The following is a 21781-nucleotide window of genomic DNA, read 5'->3' on the forward strand; positions in this document are numbered from 1 at the left end:
CTAAACTCTACAGGACACCAACCCTCCAGGACAGAGTTTGGGCACCACTGCCATAGAAGAACCATTTAGGGGATAGGATATTAAGTCAAATGTTCCTATTCCTTTCTTACCCGTTTTTATACCACAGGTCTGTTGAATGCTTTATGCTGATTGGTTGAGAAATGTTCCACAGATGTGCATTATTTTTCGAAAACTGCACACCTTACTTGTCAAATGTTTTTAAAATAACCACCAGAGCAATTTCTCTGGTAACCATGGTATAAGTGGAATAATTGACTCCAGTCCTTTGAATTATTTGAAAATAATGCACACCTCCGTTTCGCCGTACCACCTTGGGTATGCATTATTTTCGAATAATTCAACGGCCCTGTAGATTCTGTAGATTCACTTTTTCACTACAAAGAAAAGTTTTTATGCAACAAATTTGCTTAAGGATGTTAAAGGTAATAGAAATGTCCTGCGTGTGCCCTTATAGACCCAATGAGATCACCATGTAGACTACAATCCAACACATATACACACAACCATCCAGGACAAATACAAAATAAAACCATGCAAGAGGAACAAAATACAAAATGGAGAAATGTGGACATAACCAAGAATTCACACAGGAGGAGGTCCAGTAAACAGATACAGAATCGTTGAACTTGTGTTGATATGTGTCGTGTTGCGTGCGCATGTATTTGTGTGTACTGCACTCACGTTCTGTTTGCCCACTATGTTATGGAAGGGAAGTTCGGGGCTCCATGTTCCCTCAGTGAAGGAAGTGTTAGAGGTTCTGTGATCTGATTGGTTGGTGGAATCTCTCATGATGTCCTCAGGCAGGGTGAGCAAGCTCTCCTCCGGCTGTTTGATCAGGAATGTCTCAATGTTGTGTCTGCGCAGGAAATCGTTTCGGTCTTTCCCGTGACCTTCTTCCACCTCGTAGTCGCTGTTCAGACAATCTAGAGCTGCTTTAGAGATGTGGATCCTCCTGCAGGGGTCGAAATTAATCACAGATTCATCTAACAAATGCAAACGCAACACCGCTTTTAAATGAGCATAAACAAAACCTCAATTAATCCCCCCAGACACAATTAAATGAGGTGTCCATAAAATCTCTCTTCTCCACAAAGACACGCATGCATGCTAAGGCTTAAGCACTGCAATTATCATCCTCAATTTTATCAAGTGTATTCGAGGGCAAATTGATAATCCTACCCAAACTTTCCCAACTTTCATCACGGTGTACACTGTCAGATGTACAAAAGCTAGGATTGTACCCTTTATAAGGTTCTAATTTGTACAGATATTTACCATTTAGGTACCAAAATGATCCTTTCAAGTACCAGTGTGAACCTTTGAGGTACTAATTTGCACCCATTAGGAATATGTACTTTCTAAAAGGTACTTCCCCCAGTGACTGTTTGTACTCGTACACAGACGTTTGATGCATGCGCATTGCGACAAAATGTAATGTGCAGCCTACGCTTACAAATACTTTCAAAAATCTGGGGTTTAAAAAATCAGGCTCTTTTGATGACGGAACTGCTTCACTCGCACTGTACGCATATTCTTGCATACATATATAAAATGGACCATACTTTGGCCTTAACAGTATAGAGATTTGTGTGTAAATACAGTGGTGTGAAAAGGTGTTGGCACCCTTCCTGATTTTTGTTTTTTTGCATGTTTGTCACACTTTAATTTTTCAGATCATGAAACAAATTGAAATATTAATCAAAGATAACACAAGGAATCACAACCTTCCGTTTTTAAATAAAGGTTTTAATTATAAAGATAAACAAAATCCAAAAAGTGCTTGCCCCTAAAACTAATAACTGTTTGGCCCACCCTTAGTAGCAACAACTGCAATCAAGCGTTTGCAATAACTTGCAATGAGTCTATTACAGCACTGTGGAGGAATTTTGGTCCACTCATCTTTGCAGAATTGTTGTAATTCAGCCACATTGGATGGTTTTCGAGCATTAACCATCTTTTTAAGGTCATGCCACAGCATCTCAATAGGTTGAAGTCAGGACTGTGACTAGGCCTATTTTCTTCAGCCATTCAGAGGTGGACTTGCTGGTGTGTTTTGGCTCATTGTCCTGCTGCAGAACCCAAGTTCACTATAGCTTGAGGTCACGAACAGATGGACGGACATTGTCCTTCAGGATTTTTAGTAGACAGCAGAATTCATTGCTCCATTTATCACAACAAGTCTTCCAGGTCCTAAAGCAGCAAAACAGCCCCAGACCATCACACTATCACCACCATACTTTACTGTTGGTATGATGTTCATTTTCTGAAATGCTGTGTTACTTTTACGCCAGATGTAATGGGACACACCTTCCAAAAAGTTCAATTTTTTTCTAACTACTTCACTTTGTTAGGCAGGTCCTATTTAAGTGATTTCTTGATTGCGAACAGGTGTGACAGTAAAAAGAGAAACTGAACTCAGGTGTGATAAACCACAGTTATGTTTTAACAGCACTGCATGGTGTGTTTTCTTGTGTTGTCTTTGATTAATATTTAAATTTGTTTGATGATTAAAAACATTATAGTGTGACAATCATGTAAAAAAAAATGTGTCTGTATATGAGTCTGTGTTTGTCTCTTACCCGGGTATTCCCCCTGACTCTAGTTTGTTGGCTATGTCGACATCCCAGGACCAAACATCAAACTGCCATTTTCGCAGACCGAGAACTCCGCACAGAACTGAACCGGAATGGATGCCGATACGCATGTCTATGTCATGCTTCGTACGTGAACGCACATACCTAAACATATAAAGATAAAGATTAGACTGACAGACACATACTGGCACAGACAAAACTACTGAGGTAGAGAATTCATATATTGGGTTCATGGGCTACTAAGGAAAACATATGATACCCTACCCCTGACCGTGGTAACAGGCAGAGGTAAATGGCTGCTCATAAAAAGAGGAATTGAGGTCATGCTGTAACAGATGTGTATGTGTTGAGTGGTACTCTAAATTTTGTGATATCTGACTGTTAGCGCAGCACACACATACACACCTGCTTAACAAGAGCCTCTCATCTGCTTCCAGCCTCCATTAAGGGTCAACAGGAGTGGTCTAGTGGTCTCTCTCTCTCTCTCTCTCTCTCTCACTCACTCACTCACTCATTTACCCAGATATTGACTTTCTATAGACTACCGGTATTATTGTTTTACAAAAGTTAACTACACTTTAATTTTATACACAGATTGGATCAGAGATTTAAATTGACTACCTATTTGCCAACCAGTATCGAAAAAAAGCTTTCTGGTTTTTCCAAGATATCAGTGAGATTATTAGCGAAAATGGACCATAACAGGGTTCTCACAACATGGACCTCTTAAAAAAAGGTTACAGCATTACCTGATGGTTTTTATCATGCTGAGACCCATCTCAACACAACAGTGAGCGTGATCTGGGCGGGGCTCAGGTAGGCCGGAGACACAATAATAACAATCACCCAATATTTTGATCCTCAGACAATGATGCTCCTGAGAAAGATAGAGAAGAAGAAAGAAGGAGACAGGAGGACGGGGAAGAGGAGGACAGGAGAAAAGGACAACAGTTGTAATAAGCTGCTTATAATAGCATAATATATATTCGAAATCTATGAAACATCGCACGTGTGCATATTGCACTATGCATATAGCAATGGATTGAAAAGAAGAGTGGCTGGTACGTGCACATTAGTATGTGAAAGTAGTATGCAAAAAAGATAGGTTACACTTTATAATAAGGGTCCATGAATCATAATGAAATAAGAAATATGAATTAATGCTAAGTTAATGCATATACTAATGAAGAGTCATTATTAAGTACAACATGACTTGTTTTTAGTTGTTAGTTAATGTATTCATTAACAATAAATCCATGTGTTAAGTAATGAGTCATGTTGTAGTCATTCATTTGAGCTAGTATCACATTTATCTTCCATATCGGACGTGCAGCCCTAACTTGCACCAAACCAAAGTATGTTTACGCCATCAGATCCATTGTTAGAAATAGCTGCTTGAAGCAACATCTGCAGCCAGCATGTATGTGTAATAGAGAGCATTTATAAATGCAATCAGCCTGTAATTTCTATGGCAGTCGCTATCTCCATTAGTTATCTCTCAGACTATTGATCTCAGAGAGGGTAGTAATTATAAGAGCCGCCGTTCACTTATCTGGCTCTCGGAGATCAATTACTCATGCCTACTGCCGTATTAATGCATGTTTTTGGAGACAAAGAGTCATAACGGCTGTAACAGACATTTGTCAATGGCTAAAAACACCACCTACAGTTTGATTAGCTATGGCCTGACTCTTCGACAATTCACGACAATTCGCAGCTGATTCGCTGCATAATAGCTTAATGTCTTTTACATAGTCAACACCAAACCGTGGGTCAATTTATTAAATGTATACATACGGACTAGCATTAAATGCTAGTCTAACCATAGATATGTATGTGTTACGGCGGAGTCTCTGACGTCATCACCTGGCGGCCATCTTACCACAGGCGCTCGCTCACTCGTAGCATTGAGTTTTAATGGTGCAGGTACTTTTAAATGACCATAACTTGCTCAATTTTCTACCGATTTTCAAATGGTTTGGTTTCTTACAAACGTTATTAGTGTGGCTATAATTTTGGATGCTTTAACATGTTCCATGTATGTAGTGTCATAGGTACATCTTTGACGTTTATAACAAACAAAACCGTTTGAAAATCTGTATAATATTAAGCAAGTTATGGTCATTTAAAAGTACATCATTTTTAAAACACAATGCTACGAGTGAGCGAGCTCCCTGTGGTAAGATGGCCGCCAAATGCGGACGTTCCACTCAATTGGCCAGCAGCGCGGGCGAGACATCTACCCTTTATACATATATTTGAGTGTAACAACATACTCCATACTCTTAACATTGACATAATACCAGCCACTCAGGGAGGTCGCGCCTCTAAATGGCTTTCTTTGCAACGCCTGCGGCCAGTTATGCGAGACTAAAGTCCTATCTATTTGAATGGAGGAAGAGAGGTATCAATAACATATTAAACAACATATTTCTGACCAACAATTAAACATTGCATCAACTGTACCATACATTTTGTTTCTTAAGCTCAAGTTGCGCTAAAACACATTTTTTCGAGGTCGCTTTAGCTACTGCGCATGCACACGTTGGCAAACGCCTTACACGACTCTGCATAAAGCCCCTCCAACAGAGAATTTTTATTATTGTTTTTTCCTGAAAGGAGGGATCCTTCATCACCAGAGCGGCCATATTGAGTATTGCATTGTCCCCTATTCATAGTGATAGGAATGCTTAATTTTGTTATATCCAATATCTTTAATAATAGTATGTTGCTAATAGAAAATCAATTGGTAATTAAAGATGAAAGGTATTTTTTTCAGATTTTTCTTCTACCCCAGTTGCCTTGAATATTGGCGTCAGTTTTGGGAGATAATTTTTTGGTTGACCAATGGCTTGACATACTACCGTATATTACTAAACTACCTAGTCTCACAAGGTTTCGTGATATAGTCACGTAATTTTTTATTCTTTTTTTGTGATATTATCATGAATTTCTGCGTTTATTCGTGATCGTATAACAAACTCCTGTTTTCGTGTGATTATCAAGTATTGGTTACTCAACTGCTTTTTCCTATTTTTAAACCATTGTCGCTTCGGTTTAGGGTTAGATTTGGTGCTTGCATTAGAATGTCACTTTATACATAGGTTTATACTATTTTTTCTGATTTATTTTTTTATATGTCACCTGGCATTAGGGTTAGAGTTGGGTTTGGGTAAGGATGTCATTTTATGTAAATCTAACCCTAAACCGAAGTGACAATGGCAAGAAAATAGGACAAAACCGTTGAGTAACAAATACGTGATAATCACACAAAAACAGGAATTCGTTATACGATCACGAAAAAAAACGCGGAAATTCGTGATGATTTCACGAAAAAAAATAATCAAAAAATTACGTGACTATATAACGAAATTTCGTGAGACTGGGCTGTACTAAACTATTTAAATTTTGCCTATATATCGCCATCTCTGTTTAAAACAGAAAATTGCAGTTTACTTTACATACCTATCAGTACGTGGGTTGCCAAATAAAATCAAAAACTGACATTTCTCACAAAATCGGCCAGCTTAAATGTTAAATCATTACTAAGCTTAACATTGTAAATGACGGTAACACATTTTTACAAATAAAATAAAATAAAATTGTATCTTTAAATGGTATCGCAGAACACACCTGCTGGTAAATGCATACTTTGCATTCTAAGTCACTTTTTAGATATACATCCATTTTTTTATTTAATGTAAATATATCAAAATGTTAGTCAAGGCTACTTTTATAAAGAGCACCAACTATCCACTTCACGATTTTACATTTCCTTCGGTGTGTAAGTGTGTAAAAATGTACGGTATGTAATAATGTGTTTTTTCACCATAAACACATTGTATTATACCAAATACACAAAATAACGTTTTAACAATGAAATAAGTGCCCTTTAATACCACAGTGTAAAAAATCCATGGTATTATCATGGCAATTCTTTGTCAAAGGAAGAAGTTTTATAAATACGTTTGATGCTGATCTTACTTTACATCTGATCTTACATTTCCCATCAGGCAGCATGTGATGTGTGTGTAGTAGAGTAAGAAAGCCGGAGAGACGAAAGCGAGACAGGTTTGTAAAATGAGACCTTCAATGTTTGAAGTGTTTTCAGGATGAGGCGTGAAATATGTGTGTGTTGATATGAGCTATCAAAAGCATTTAAGTCATTTTTTCAATGACAACCACACCACACAGTTAGCCAGCACAGCACCAACAGCACATGTAACATCTCTGAGTAAACATTGCCATCGGCAAAGAACCAGCGCTGCTCACCACGATAAACACTGAATTACTGAGATCACAAGCTGCGCTAGGCCTGCTTGAATCAGTGCGACTGCAAATTCACACAAACGCACACGCGAGGACATTTAAATAAGACGTACTGATACAACCATCTGCATGCACACATATGCCACATTTGAATATTTGCATTATGTATCAGTAAGCCATTTTATGGTTGGTTAAAATCCAATGACTATTGAAGTGACTCATAAATAATATTATTGGAGATGCACAGCTAAAACAAAGAGACATGCAGCATAAAACAAAAAGCATAAAACATAAAAAGGATTATTAGGAACTCCATACTTATACTGTGTTTGACCCCCTTTCGCCTTCAGAACTGCTTTAATTCTACGTGGCATTGATTCAACAAGGTGCTGAAAGCATTGTTTAGAAATGTTGGCCCATATTGATAGGATAGCATCTTGCAGTTGATGGAGATTTGTGTGATGCACATCCAGGGAACGAAGCTCCCATTCCACCACATCCCAAAGATGCTGTATTGGGTTGAGATCTTGTGACTGTGGGGGCCATTTTAGTACAGTGAACTAATTGTCATGTTCAAGAAACCAATTTGAAATGATTCGCGCTTTGTGACATGGTGCACTATCCTGCTGGAAGTAGCCATCAGAGGATGGGTACATGGTGGTCATAAAGGGATGGACATGGTCAGAAACAACGCTCAGGTAGGCTGTGGCATTTAAACGATTCCCAATTGGCACTACGGGGGCCTAATTGTGCCAAGAAAACATCCCCCACACCATTACACCACCACCACCAGCCTGCACAGTTGTAACAAGGCATGATGGATCCATGTTCTCATTCTGTTTATGCCAAATTCTGACTTTACCATCTGAATGTCTCAACAGAAATCGAGACTCATCAGACCAGGCAACATTTTTCCAGTCTTCAACTGTCCAGTTTTGGTGAGCTTGTGCAAATTGTAGCCTATTTTTCCTATTTGTAGTGGAGATGAGTGGTACCCGGTGGGGTCTTCTGCTGTTGTAGCCCATCCACCTCAAGGTTGTGCGTGTTGTGGCTTCACAAATGCTTTGCTGCATACCTCGGTTGTAACGAGTGGTTATTTCAGTCAAAGTTGCTCTTCTATCAGCTTGAATGAGTCGGCACATACTCCTCTGACCTCTAGAGTCAACAAGGCATTTTCACCCACAGGACTGCTCCATACTGGATGTTTTTCCTTTTTCACACCATTCTTTGTAAACCCTAGAAATGGTTGTGTGTGAAAATCCCAGTAACTAAGCAGATTGTGAAATCTATCTATTTATCTATATATATATTACAGGCAAGCGCAAACTACAAGACTGAAGCTCTGGATCGTGTTTCTATATATGGATGTCATCAAAAATAAATGCTCCCATTTCTAGGAAAATAACTGCACAAGGTCATGACTTTCACTCTTACAATGTGACATAATGTTGCTCTTTTCTCTACGGGACACTATCAAAATCTGTACTAGCTGTCGACACTCGTGGAAACACACACACACACATCATGCATCAAGGTCATTAACAGTAATGACACAGTCACAACTTTTTTACAGTCACTTAGCACATCAGTGCACTCCAGAACATACGGACACACATCCCATCCCTCCTCTCTACTCTAACTGGTCCTCTGGTGCCACGCGATGCCAAGCACAAATCACCTTTCACTGCCCTAAGAAAATACAAAGACTGCATGTAAAGAATCAGGCCTGTTTGAGACATTCATGTCTGTAAAGGGAGACCTCTTTATACCAGTGATTTTCATAACTTGCATATAGCATGTGTTTGTTTTTATTCAGTGTGACTTTCAGTGAATTTTACCAGGATGTATTTATTTCATATTTGTTGGAATTGAACCCATGGCCCTGGAAAGCCCAATGCAAAAAATATAAACATTATATTTACGTTTAAACTGTACACTGTCATAAATAAAGGTACAAAACTGTACCTTTTCTGTCACTGGGGCTGTACCCTAAGTTTCCGTTTGATACATTTACAGGAATACAAAACAAAATACAATTTTGTGTAGATTACCGTACCTTAAGGACCTACATTGTTAGAAAAAAGTCAAAATATGTACACTAGGTGTCAGTGGTACCATTAGGTACAGATATGTATACATTTAGTACCAATATGTACCTTTGAGATACTAATATGTATTTTTGAGGTACTAATAAGCTCTCTTTGGTCCTAGAATGTATTTCTGAGGTACTAAAATGAAATCCTTATGTGCAAAGCTGTACTTTTTAAAAGGGTATAGCCCCAGTGACAGAAAATGTACATTTTTGTACCTTTATTTCTGAGAGTGTAATTAATTTATCTGGAACACAAACATCAAAGTGCAGCTATAAACTAAGATGGCCTGGATTTATTTGGGGAGGATATAAAGCGCTGTTTTACTACGTATGAAACCTACATCGAGTCCCAGTTTTGTTTTTCAGAAGAAGAAACAGACTCAGCATCACAACTGCACTTACAATTGGTGCCTGTCCTACACAACCTCATGTTTCCTAGATCAGTGGTTCTCAAAACTGGGTGAGGGGGCCATGACATTTTATAAAATACATACATTTATCATAAACCTCTAAAGATAAGGCTACTAACCAACAACACTACATTGTATAATTTAATAAGTTTTGTTTATTTGTATTTTTTAAAAATGTTTTATGTCAATAATTTTCTTTGGGGGTGCCACGAAGGGGGGCACCCCCAAAGAACATATCCACAACAAACGTCATGCCTAACAAATCTTATCAAGCCATAAATATGTGAACAATTGCGTATTGATATGAGTATGGAGCTAGAAGAGTCTCAATAAAGATAAATGCACACACTACATTCACATATGCACACACAGGATTCATAAATACACACGCAGGATACACAAATGCACACAAAATTCACAAATGCACACACAAAATTTAAGAAGCACAGAAGATTCACAAATGCACACAAAATTCAGAAATGCACACAAAATTCATAAATACACAACCAATTCAGAAATGCAAACAACATTGACAAATGCACTTAAGATTCACAAATGCACAGGACAAGATTCAGAAATGTACTTCTGATGCACACACAAATATATCTTGATTTACAAACTGTTTTTGGTCTGTGAACTTTACTGCATTTGTGTGTGAATTTTGAGACTCCCCTGACTTGGCTCGACACACACACGCTGTGTAAACTACTTCTTCTTTTTTGGTTTTATTGGTGGTTGGCAAACCAGATTAAAGGTAATGTGATTGGCTTATAAGTAAACAATCCCCCACGTGGGGTGCGTTCTTGTGATTGGCTAAAACAAGGGAGATATCTGATTGGTTGCAGATCATTCCCTGTTTAAAAAAAGACATTTGTGTGTCGAGCCAAGTCAGGGGAGTCTCAAAATTCACACACAAATGCAGTAAAGTTCACAGACCAAAAACAGTTTGTAAATCAAGATATATTTGTGTGTGCATCAGAAATACATTTCTGAATCTTGTCCTGTGCATTTGTGAATCTTAAGTGCATTTGTAAATGTTGTTTGCATTTCTAAATTGGTTGTGTATTTATGAATTTTGTGTGCATTTCTGAATTTTGTGTGCATTTGTGAATCTTCTGTGCTTCTTAAATTTTGTGTGTGCATTTGTGAATTTTGTGTGCATTTGTGTATCCTGCGTTTGTATTTATGAATCCTGTGTGTGCATATGTGAATGTAGTGTGTGCATTTATCTTTATTGAGACTCTTCTAGCTCCATATATGAGCCATGTAAGGGATGTGCATCGATGCATCGCGTTCCCATTGAAAAGACCTAATCGATTCTGAATCGTCAGGCTCCGATTCAGTGTTTCATGCACAGCTTGTGCATGTACTACGGCTCCGTAATCAGTAGGAAGTCCTTATCAATCTAAAATCACTATGAGTTTGACTCCTTTATAACGAGTATTTAAAAAAGCAACACTCGTCAAACACAATCATTCAAAATATTCTCTATTATCATGAAAATACCTGAAACAATCTGAAGAACAGCGATATAAATATTCCTGTAGACATTTCCTGGAATAGTGTTAGTAATGCTACTTCTTCTGTGGCACAAATGGAGTTTCTGCACGAAAGCGCCCCCTGGCTTTTGAATGTGGCGGCATTTCACCGTAATTCATTCAAATTCATTCATTGAGAAAACGCGCATTTGCCCGATACTGTAAATTGTCACAAGTTACAACCCTAATGTTTATAGAATCCAGATCTGAGGCGAATAAATGAACGCAATTATGTGATGTATTTATACCTAAAATGACCCTGATATGTGGATTTAGAGTCTAAATGTGTATTGCAATGTGTGTGTGTGCTAGGAAACTCACGTGTGCCAGACGGTCGAAACGTGCAAAGAGTTCGTTGAGCATTCGTACGAGTTCCTGAGCGGAGAGTGTGGTGGAAAGATTGGTAAAGCCCTTCACATCAGCAAAGAGAATACTGCACACAAACAGACACGCAGATCAACTTAACAATCAAAACTAAGACACATTTAGTCATCTTTTACAGGATCCTTAATAGGATATACAGTAACCACACATCATTTATATTAGACACATGAAAATCAGCTAAAATGTCTGTGAGAGAAAAGTTTTATGATCATGAATTGTACAAAAACTGTAACTCTAAAAAAACTACTGTTAGATCATTTGAATCTTGATTGAAATCAAGCAATTTTATGTTTCAAGTGAAATAATTACAGCAATAATCAGACTTTTAACCTCAATGCTCTTTTTACATATAAATTGTTATACAATTGTTATACATAAAATAATATATATATAGGCAGCAAACACAGAACGTTCCCCTAACGTTATTACAAGCTTAGGAAAACGTTCCTTAAACCTAGAGGGAACGTTCTATTGACGTTCAGAAAACTTTCATGGGGAACCACCAGGGAACGTTAAGTATTTGTTTTGGGAACGTTTTGGGAACCAAAAATTGTTAGCTTGGTATATACACATTGAACAAAATTATAGATCAAATACTTTTGTTTTAAATATAATATTATATAAATAATAATTTAATAAAATATAATAAAATGGTGACTTAGGCAAAATCAAAGTGAAAAAACATTTTGGCGGGTGAATGACCTAATTCTATTTAAACCTATTCTATTGACCGTGAATGTAACAAATGAAGGAGGAAGTTACCTCACGTTCTCATAGCGGTGAATGTAGATACGATGAAACTGGTGTTGTAGGGTCTCGTCCTCCACGTTGGTCATGTCATTGATCATCTCCAGCACCACAAAGCGTGGCAGCACTGACAACACCAAGCGCTCCTAAGACAGATGCAGTATGGGTAATGCACTTTAATAAACATAAAAAATTCTGTAGAAATGTTAGTATTACTGGCAGCTGGTTGCCAGTAACTTACTGTAGATTTAAATGTATGTTATTTATTGGCAACATTAAACATTAACAAGTCTTTATCTTTACAGAATAAAACTAAAATAACACACTCATGCAAAGCATTCTGGGAAACAAAATCTGAAAAAAAAGTTTTAAATCTACAGTAAGTAACTGGCAATCGGCTGGATAATTACAGCAAATTTTTTTACAGTGTAGTTATATAAAATTTAGAAAATTAATTTGCTCTCGGCACTTATTATATGGGCCTCAAATACTTTTGCTTCAAATCCCTTTAATCCAGGCCTTAGGCCAATCAGAAATTCCAGTTTGTTGGCAGATTCCATTATGAGTCTGATAAAAAAGCCAATAAAAAAGTTAGACACACTAAGGGGGCGTGCACCCTACTAAGCTGTTTATTTTCGATGGATTTTTTTCTTTTCTTTTTATTTATGTATTTATTTTATTTTTTTACTTGTTATGTACTGAAGATGAATGTTAATTTAGTCTTTGTGTGTAAATCTCAGTCTTGTTTTGTAATTCTCATAGTTATAAATGCCTTTTTGTATCTTAAAAAATAAATAAATAAAAAAACTAAGGGGGCGTGCACACCAAAGCTTTTGCACCCGCGGCCGCGCATGTTTTCAATTGTTTCCAATGGAAGCCCGCCGTTTTTCAAATAAGCCAGCAGCTAGCGGTTTTCTTCCGCGTTGAAAACCAGCGCCCAACGTTTTTTCCGCGCCCGCTGTTTTTTCCGCGCTCGGCGCTGAGATTTGAAAAATATTCAACTTTGGATGAAAAGCACCGCTCGTTAATGTCAGTTCTCAAGCAGCCGTCTAATCACAGTGGAGGAGGGGCGGGACAAGTATCACAGCAACCAACTGTCTCACAGCTGACGTATCAGAGCTACCAAAGCTCTTAGCTGAAGAAAGCTGGCACTCAGCTGAAAAACAGCTGGCATTCAGCGTTGACCAGGCGTTTTCAGCTGCGTTTTAAAGTTTTGGTGTGCACAACCCCTAAGCGGCCGATAACACAGAACAGGTTTTTAATTTTAAAAAAGCGCGGACTGCATTGCCTTTATTTGATTGACCTTATAGACAAAAAGCAATGCGCTGCTTTTTCTTATGTTGCAACCATCGAACCAGCTATCCTGTCAGTCAAGTAAAGAGTGAGAGCTCTTGAAACTTTGGTTTGCTGTTAACTGTCCTCGAGAATGAAGGTTGGGCGCTTTTCAGCTCAGAATTGACTTTTTTCAATTACAGCCACTTATTGCGCTTCTTGCGGCGTGTGGCAGGTGGCAAAAATAGCAACAGCGTGCAAAATGTTCACTGCCCATAGAAAACAATAAAAAAGGTGCATCTCACTGCCACAAATGCGTTCTGTAGAGGTTTTGCATCTGAGCTTTTCATATTCTTTGTGACATAATGCTTAATTACAGAAGCAGAGAGAGGCCATGCACTACTATTATTTTTGCTTGCTTGTTTTCTGTTGATCACGACTTAAAAATGTTCTGGTGTTCTCAAGGTAACAAAAAGTTGTTTTCTCGTGATCACGACTTAATTTTCTCATGATTTCGAAATAACAAAAGTTATTTTCTCGCTATCCTGACATGATAATCCAAATGTCATAATGTAATTTCCTGTCGATAATATTTAGTGTATTTTCAAATGGACTTCATGAGTTTGGGTCTTCGCCATTGCCACATGTGTGGCTAATTGGCAATAGACTTGAATAAATAAAGTTGTTGATGTTTGTGAATTTAGGGACCATCTCTGATTAATAATTTACATAAGTTTCTATCTTCAATAGTATTTAACAGTTTATTTGAATAAATTAGGGCTGTCAAAAGATTAATCGTAATTAATCGCATCCAAAATAAAAGTTTGTGTTTACATGATATATTTGTTTTATTATATATATATACAGTAAATACACACATACATGTATAAATTGTATTTATGTATATATTTTATATATATAAACATCTAAATAAATACATATATACATGTAAATGTTTCTTAAATACATGCAAGTGTGTGTATTTATATATACAAAATAATTTCACAAAGTGCACACACATTTATTACGCAAAAACAAATTTTTATTTTGTATGTGATTAATCTTTTAAAAAGCTCTAGAATAAATATAATTATAGCTGCCAACCACATAAACACAGCTGGTTTTGTAATTGCTTTTTTCACTTTAAGTCATTTAATTTAAATGCCGTTCAAAGTAGAAACCTGTATATTATGGAGTAATTTTAGAGACGGTCCCTAAATTCAACACTATCAAATTGTCAATTACTTACAAATTTATTTCAGCTTGAGCGAATCCCTGATTCCAGTAAAATCTCATTTGTTCTTGCATGCTCATTAAGCAAAATATAATTTTGCTGTCTACAAACAAAACAACACGTTCTATTGAGTACACGTAAGCTTTAATCACATCATGAACACAACTTTGTTATGTCGAGATCACAAGAAAACAACTTTTGTTATCTTGGGATCATGAGAAAATGAAGTCGAGATTACGAAAAAACAACTTTTGGTATATAGAGAAAATGAGAAATTAAAAAGCAAAAATAAAAATACTTAAAGGAGTAGTCCACTTTAAAGATGGGGTCCATTAACTTTTTATAGTAGGAAAAAAATACTATGGTAAGTCAATGGGCCCCATCTATAGAGTGGACTACTCCTTTAATACGTACTTAACTCTTTCACCGCCATTGACGAGATATCTCGTCAATTAAGAGAAAACGGTTCCCCGCCAATGACGAGATTTTCCGTCTTTCCGCAATACCGCTATTACAACCCGGAAGTAGCGCCTCTCGTGACAGAGAAAGAACTCCGTGTATGTTTTAAAGATCGCTCTGCATCTGATCTCTATCAAAAGTCCTTCGCAAAAATTTAATTATCTCAGCTTTCTGCTCAAAATTGTATGTTTTTGAAGAAACCTACCCATGTTTGAGAGGTGATTATAAGAGAACTAATGAAGGTAGGATGAAACGTTTTTTGTTTTTGTTTGAAAGCAGAGTGTCTGTTCTTTCATGTGATATATTGTTTGTTTATATATTTAAAGAAAAACATTTTCTGGAAGGCATTAAACTTTTGTGAAAATCATGAAAAATGCTGGCGCTGGCTGGCAAATTTTTTTTTTAAAATGCTGGCGGGGAAAGAGTTAATACTTGCATTTGTAAAAAAAAAAATCTGGGTTTAATAACAAATTGTACTGCCTCTTTCTACAGTTCAAGTCTATTTTATCCAGTGTAAGTTTTCTTAATGGTTCATTGGTGAATGAAACATCAAGCCTACAGACATAAATATTTATGCAAACCATGAATTTCTTATTCTGCATTTCAATTACACATACGCACACTAATAAAATATCTGCCATCTTAAAAGACCTGCATTCAAAATTCAAAAAAATCCAGTCACACTAACATCACAAAATGATAAATGATAAAAATGGGTTATTAAATAAAATGGTTTCTAACAGATTGCAGACCATTATTTTAAAAGCGCCACATAGTAAGAGTGTTCACACTTCTCTGGAAAATTAACCTAATAATAGCCTAATAATACTTGTCTTTGCATAATAAGATGTGATAGAACAAAGTACTTTTCCTCATGTAGAAAAAAATGACACATTTCAGCTTTTCCTTTCTATCATTTCCTGCATGAGGAGCTTGTATTGCAAATATGAATTGAACAAACCTAAAGGTTGGACTTTCCACTGGCTAAGCTGAATGCGGGAAAACTTAAATAGATGGACATACAAAAGAAGAGGAAATACATGCACAGACACACAATAAAACATTCACACACAGTGGTACCAGCATGGGTTCCACTTGACTGGTAAATAAACCCACTTCAGCAAACAATCCGAGAGCTCTCAAAAAGACACGGGGAGGAGGGAAGGAGACAAAATAAGATTCCCTAAGGAGACTTGAAACCTTTGTACATTAACCATCTATCCCCACGATACACTGTTCTTCCTTTAAATTAATTAATCGCACCCACAGCGGCTCATTGCTGGGAACGAGGTGTGATATAGCAAAATTTTTAACGTGCGTGAGCTTGTGTCCTGTGACGCTTCTTCTTACATTTGCTAAACATGGTACACACATAAACTAACACATCATGGAAACCTTGTAACAAATGGATCTAATGCAATGCATAAATATTCTGCACACACACATATTTCAATGTGTAAGTGTGTGAGAAATAAAATTACAGCACAGCAGCTTAACTCATTTGCTGCCTGAGACGGTTTCAAAATATGCACACACACTGACCTGTCGCTGGTTCTCAGTCTCTAGGCGGAGACGTGCCTCGATGCACCTGCGTGTCTCCAGAAAGGCCTGTCGCTGGGCGCGGTCTGACAGGTAGCTGATAAACATCCCTGCAGTGTTTATACATAAGAACAGCAGCACCTGAGCTAACAGCTGGAGAGAGAGAGAGAGAGAGAAAGAGAGAGAAAACAGATTATACATATTGCTCACACAGTTTGGAGACCATCAGCTATTAGTATACTACACTACATGTCTAACTAACCCATAATTATGAATTACTTACATCTATTTATCAGCTTCCATTTATTATACTGTCAGTGTATGACTGTATATAAAATCTTATGTCTGCAGCTCAAGTACTGTGCAAACACATCATACTCATTCTGAATAAAAATACTAAATGCTTATTTTAAACCGAATGCAGTCATTTTCCATTAGAGACAGAAGCTAAATGTCACCGCACCATTTCTCTCTCACTCACAAACATAAATGCACATTAGTGAGCAATGAATAAATGTCAAGCGTTACTACAGCCAGACTACAATATTTTGTGGTTAATAGGCACACTAATATTTTAAGTGCAGCCATTTTGTAACGACTTTTAATGTCGGAGAATTTAATTGCTGGTATAATAAAATACAATGTGATATGGTTCTTATTTCATTTTTATACATTTTTGAGTTGCTGTACTCAAGAGCTGAACCACAGTAATGTGCACTGTCAGAAATATGGCCCAGAGCTGTGAAATACTGTATGTATACATTTGGCACTAATATGTACCTCTGAGGTACTATAATATGAACTGTAGAGGTGCAAAGGTGTACTTTTGGTAAGGGTACCCCTACTGAAAAATCCAGCTAAGACCAGCATAAGCTCCCTTACAAAAATTAACCATGGTTTTACTACAGTTACTACTAGTTAAACCATAGTAACTACAAAATAACCATGGTTTTGACAATCATGGTTTTCAAAAACCATAGTTAAACCATAGTTAGTGTAGTAAAACCATGGTTTTGCTGATAGTAATCAATACACCAAAAAACCATGGTTACTACACTTTTACCACAATATAACCATGGTTAATTTTCGTAAGGGTGGTAGCTGGTTTTAGCTGGTTTAAGGTGGCAGTAGCTGTTTAAGCTGGTCCTCCCAGTCTGGCAAAGCTGGTCATGCTGGTGGGTCCAGCCAAAATGACCAAAACACAGCTAGACCAGCTTGCTACACCAGCAAAACCAGCTCAAACCAGGGAGACCAGCTCAAACCAGCTTACCAGCTTATGCTGGTCTTAGCTGGGTTTTTCAGTAGCATCCTAGTGACAACTAGAGATGATTTTTTCAACTAGACCTGATCTCCAGGTCTGACACTAGAACTTTTAGCATAGCTTAGCATAATCCAATGAATCTGATTAGTTAGCATTTAGCCTAGCCCCATTCATTCCTTAGGATCCAAACAGGGATGAATTTAGAAGCCACCAAACACTTTCATGTTTTCCCTATTTAAAGATTGTTTCATGAGTAGTTACACGAGTAAGTATGGTGGCACAAATAAAACTTTTGTTTGGAGCCATAGGAATGAATGGGGCTAGGCTAAATGCTAACACATTCAAGAAGCACTGTACAAAGAATAAAAGTTTAATTTAAAGCTACATCATGAGCGTGAATACAATTTCTTACACAATTGACACTAATGCTCCTTTCCTTTCTTCATGTAGGGTGGCCATTTGTGCCAGTTCCACCGGACACGTCCCGAACCTGTCTCCGCAAGTCGCGTTGCTCGACCCCATATACGTCATCGAGGTTCTCACATTTCAGTTAAAATACATTAGAAAATTAAGATTTATTTATTTTAAAACAAACAATCAGTAGTTTCATTCTTATCTTGAAATGTAACGGTTGCTTTTTTTAAATTAAACCCGAAATATTAAACCTTGATGACGTATGCGGTTGACCAAAGCGACTTCCGGAGAGCAAACCCGAAAACATGTTCAGGACGTGTCCGGCGGAACTGTCACGAATGGCCACCCTATCTTCATGCCAAGAGTAAACAAATAAACAAGCACAGCAGATTTAGTCCATTTGCTAGGAGGAGCTGTAGAACATTTTTGGGGTTATGTATAGACCGTTTCAGCAGTAACAACATAAAAAAGCGGCTGTCGCGGTCCGCACGTAACTTCCGGTAAACTCCGCTGAGAATAAATAACAACAAAGTTCTTTAAACGTAGTTTATTTATAAAACAAGCACAAAAAACAACACATAGATTACGGGGCTCCAGACTGCCACCAAATGGTGGCATTTTGCCACCAAAATTTAAGAGTGTGCCACTGAATTTTACATCCAGTCACACATGTGCGACCAGTAAATTTGACCTTTTTTTTTGTGATGTGACACTGAATTTGAAACAGCACATTGTACTTTCTGCATCTATCATCAAAGTATTTATTAGTAATACAGTGTAAAATAGTAGAAATGTGAATTTTTGGTAAGCATGTTGATTTACGGTATGTGCCCCTAAATTTTCTGGTTGCGCCCCTAAAATTTTAAGTTGGGGTCCACTGTGCTTCTAGTGAAAAAAGTTAGTCTGGAGCCCTGGATTACCTAGGAAACCAAAACATTTGTTATTTTCGACGAGCAGAGATCAGTTTTGCAACTAGTCAGACCATTAAAAAAAAACGAAACCGGAAGTAAAGTTCGGATCCAGACGTGTATCGCGTCAGCGCACGTGCGTCAGATGAAACCGTCTATACAGCATGGTGCCTATTTAGCACTTTAGAAGTGTACATTTGGCATAATCTGTGTTGTATAATAAAACTATAAATATAAATCGCTTCCAAGTAATACAAAACAGACCTAACACTCACAATAGAAAACCATTTATTTTAAACAAAATATTTGATTACCTCATGCTTATGGAGAGCATACTGTAAGCGAGGGCTTATATATAGACACGGGCACAAACACTGTCAGTTTGCTCCATCTGGAAAATATACCTTGATGCCTCTCAGACGAGTCTAAAAATATACACAAACTTTTCCAAACAGGTTGTGCGTTCTCCAGAGATCGTGATGAAAACACCTGCAATCATTACCACTGTAAAACAATCACCGCTGCTGCTTACACACACATGTTTAGGCATGTCTCTGTACCTACTACTACAAAAGCCTCATAGGCATTGTGTATGTGCGCGCGTGCGTACATGCATGTTGAACACATCCCTACTGGGAATCTTAGATTTTATGACTGATTAACACCTCCTGCCCCCCTTACAGTTTCAATTACTTCATCTTTATGTCCCCACAGGGACACTTAAGGGTTGCCATTTTAGAGTATAGAAATGGACCCTAATTAATATAGCCCCTATAGTACACACACACACACACTTGTAAACATAAATAGCATTAAAGAATATTCCCAGTATACGTAAAACATGGGATATTTAAAATGAAATCTCTGTCATTTTTTTATTTGTACGTTTACAATAATCGAACACACATGCCTTTAAACAATAGCACACACAGACAGTGGTCTGTGATTATTTTAATAGGAAAGCTCATTTCATTAGTTCACACCTTCCCCATTTTAGCCACTGACCTTAAAATACATCATATCACATTAAATTTATTTCTATATACAAACACATAAGGAGCCAGCAGAGTAATATCTGAATATCACTCATAGCTTTAGGACAAATAAACAGATGGTTGGTTGATCTTTCTAGCTTTACACAAAAATAGCTACAGTAAATCTGTCAAGGTTATTTCAGTAGATTCGGTTTACTAAGATAACATAGTATAAATGCATACTCCAAAAAAAAATAATGCTGGATTATTTTTAACCAAGTGTCCAAAAGGGTCCAAAAGGGACAAACCCAACGATTGTGTTAAATTAATGATGTAAATAAATGTTTAGATTTGACCCAACAATGGGTTAAAGCAGCATTTTGGGTTTAAACATCCCAAAAGCATAGGTTAATTTAAAGGTGCAGTGTGTAATTTTTAGAAGGATCTCTTGACAGAAATGCAAAAAAATATACAAAACTATATTATCAGGGGTGTATAAAGAAGTTTTTATTACCTAAAATAAGATGTTTTTATCTACATACACCGAGGGTCCCCCTACGTGGAAGTCGCCATTTTGTGCCGCCATGTTTCTACAGAAGCCCTTAATGGACAAACTTTGTTTACTAAGTTGTCTCCGACGATGACATGTTTTTCCGGTGGCGGCTACCAAAAGCGAGGAGTGAGCAGTGGACTGAGCTGTTGGTTGCAATTTTCAACCTCACCACTAGAAGCCACTAAAATTTACACACTACACCAACAGTTGGGTTAAATTAACCCAGAAAATGTTTAGATTTGACCCAACAATGGGTTGAAAAAAATCCAGCATAGGTTCAATTACAACCCAACGGGATGGGTTAAAAATAACCCAGCATTTTTTTTTTTTTTTTTTTTGAGTGCATGAACTGTTTTTGCTCTGCTACCAGAAAGGGTTTAAAATATATTTTTTGTCTTAATTTTGAATGACATTAATTGTTTTGTCATTTTAAACAGAACAAATCTTTTTGTAAGATATTTTGCTTAAAATAAGCTTGTGCTATCTAATTTAAAGACATGTGTTCGTTTTGTATAAATGATAAGACATTCATACATTGTGGATATACAAATGTGTCTTAAAGTCCACGTAAACTCCGATATTAAACATGTTTTAAGTTTGTCACACCACAGAAAAATGTGTTATTAACCCCCCAACCAAATGTGAATGACAAAAACACTAAGTAAATAATTTAAGTTATAAAAATCTTGGAAAAATAGGCAGGATTCTCTGCGCTCAAACAGTGGGGGCGTGTCTGCGCTGAAACCACGCCCACTCGCGAGAAGGTATTTCAAATACCACTACAACCTGAATGAATGCTCGTGATCGTGTTAGGGGTGGTGCCATGCTCGGTGCATCATCAAGACACTGTTTTAACCCCACCCAAAAAAAAATTGAACTGAGAAATGTAAAAAAAAAAATAACGGTGTAACTCCACAATTCAGTACTACACAGCTCACAAACTTTATAGACGGTTTCAGCAGTAACAACATAAACAAGCGGCTGTCGTGGTCCGCATGTAACTTCCGGTAAACTCCGCTAAGAATAAATAACAACAATGTTCTTTAAACGTAGTTTATTTATATAACAAGCAAAAAAACAACACATAGATTACCTAGGAAACCAAAACATTT

At 37.2% G+C, this 21781-nt stretch overlaps 1 protein-coding gene across 2 annotated transcripts in view; it reads right to left on the reverse strand.

The window, feature by feature from the left end:
• The window catches only part of adcy8 (adenylate cyclase 8 (brain)), a 68019-nt gene that overhangs the window by 38564 nt on the left and 7674 nt on the right, over window positions 1-21781 (reverse strand). For both annotated transcript variants that reach the window (XM_065266326.1, XM_065266334.1), the window contains exons 2-7: window positions 16563-16712; window positions 12071-12201; window positions 11246-11357; window positions 3365-3492; window positions 2601-2759; window positions 703-973 (exon numbers count right to left, since the gene is read on the reverse strand). In XM_065266326.1, coding sequence (XP_065122398.1) covers window positions 703-973; window positions 2601-2759; window positions 3365-3492; window positions 11246-11357; window positions 12071-12201; window positions 16563-16712 — 951 coding nt within the window. The remainder of the gene's footprint in view (window positions 1-702; window positions 974-2600; window positions 2760-3364; window positions 3493-11245; window positions 11358-12070; window positions 12202-16562; window positions 16713-21781) is intronic.

This window comes from Paramisgurnus dabryanus, chromosome 6 (genome assembly GCF_030506205.2).
Source record: "Paramisgurnus dabryanus chromosome 6, PD_genome_1.1, whole genome shotgun sequence".
In the NCBI taxonomy this organism is placed as follows: domain Eukaryota; kingdom Metazoa; phylum Chordata; class Actinopteri; order Cypriniformes; family Cobitidae; genus Paramisgurnus; species Paramisgurnus dabryanus.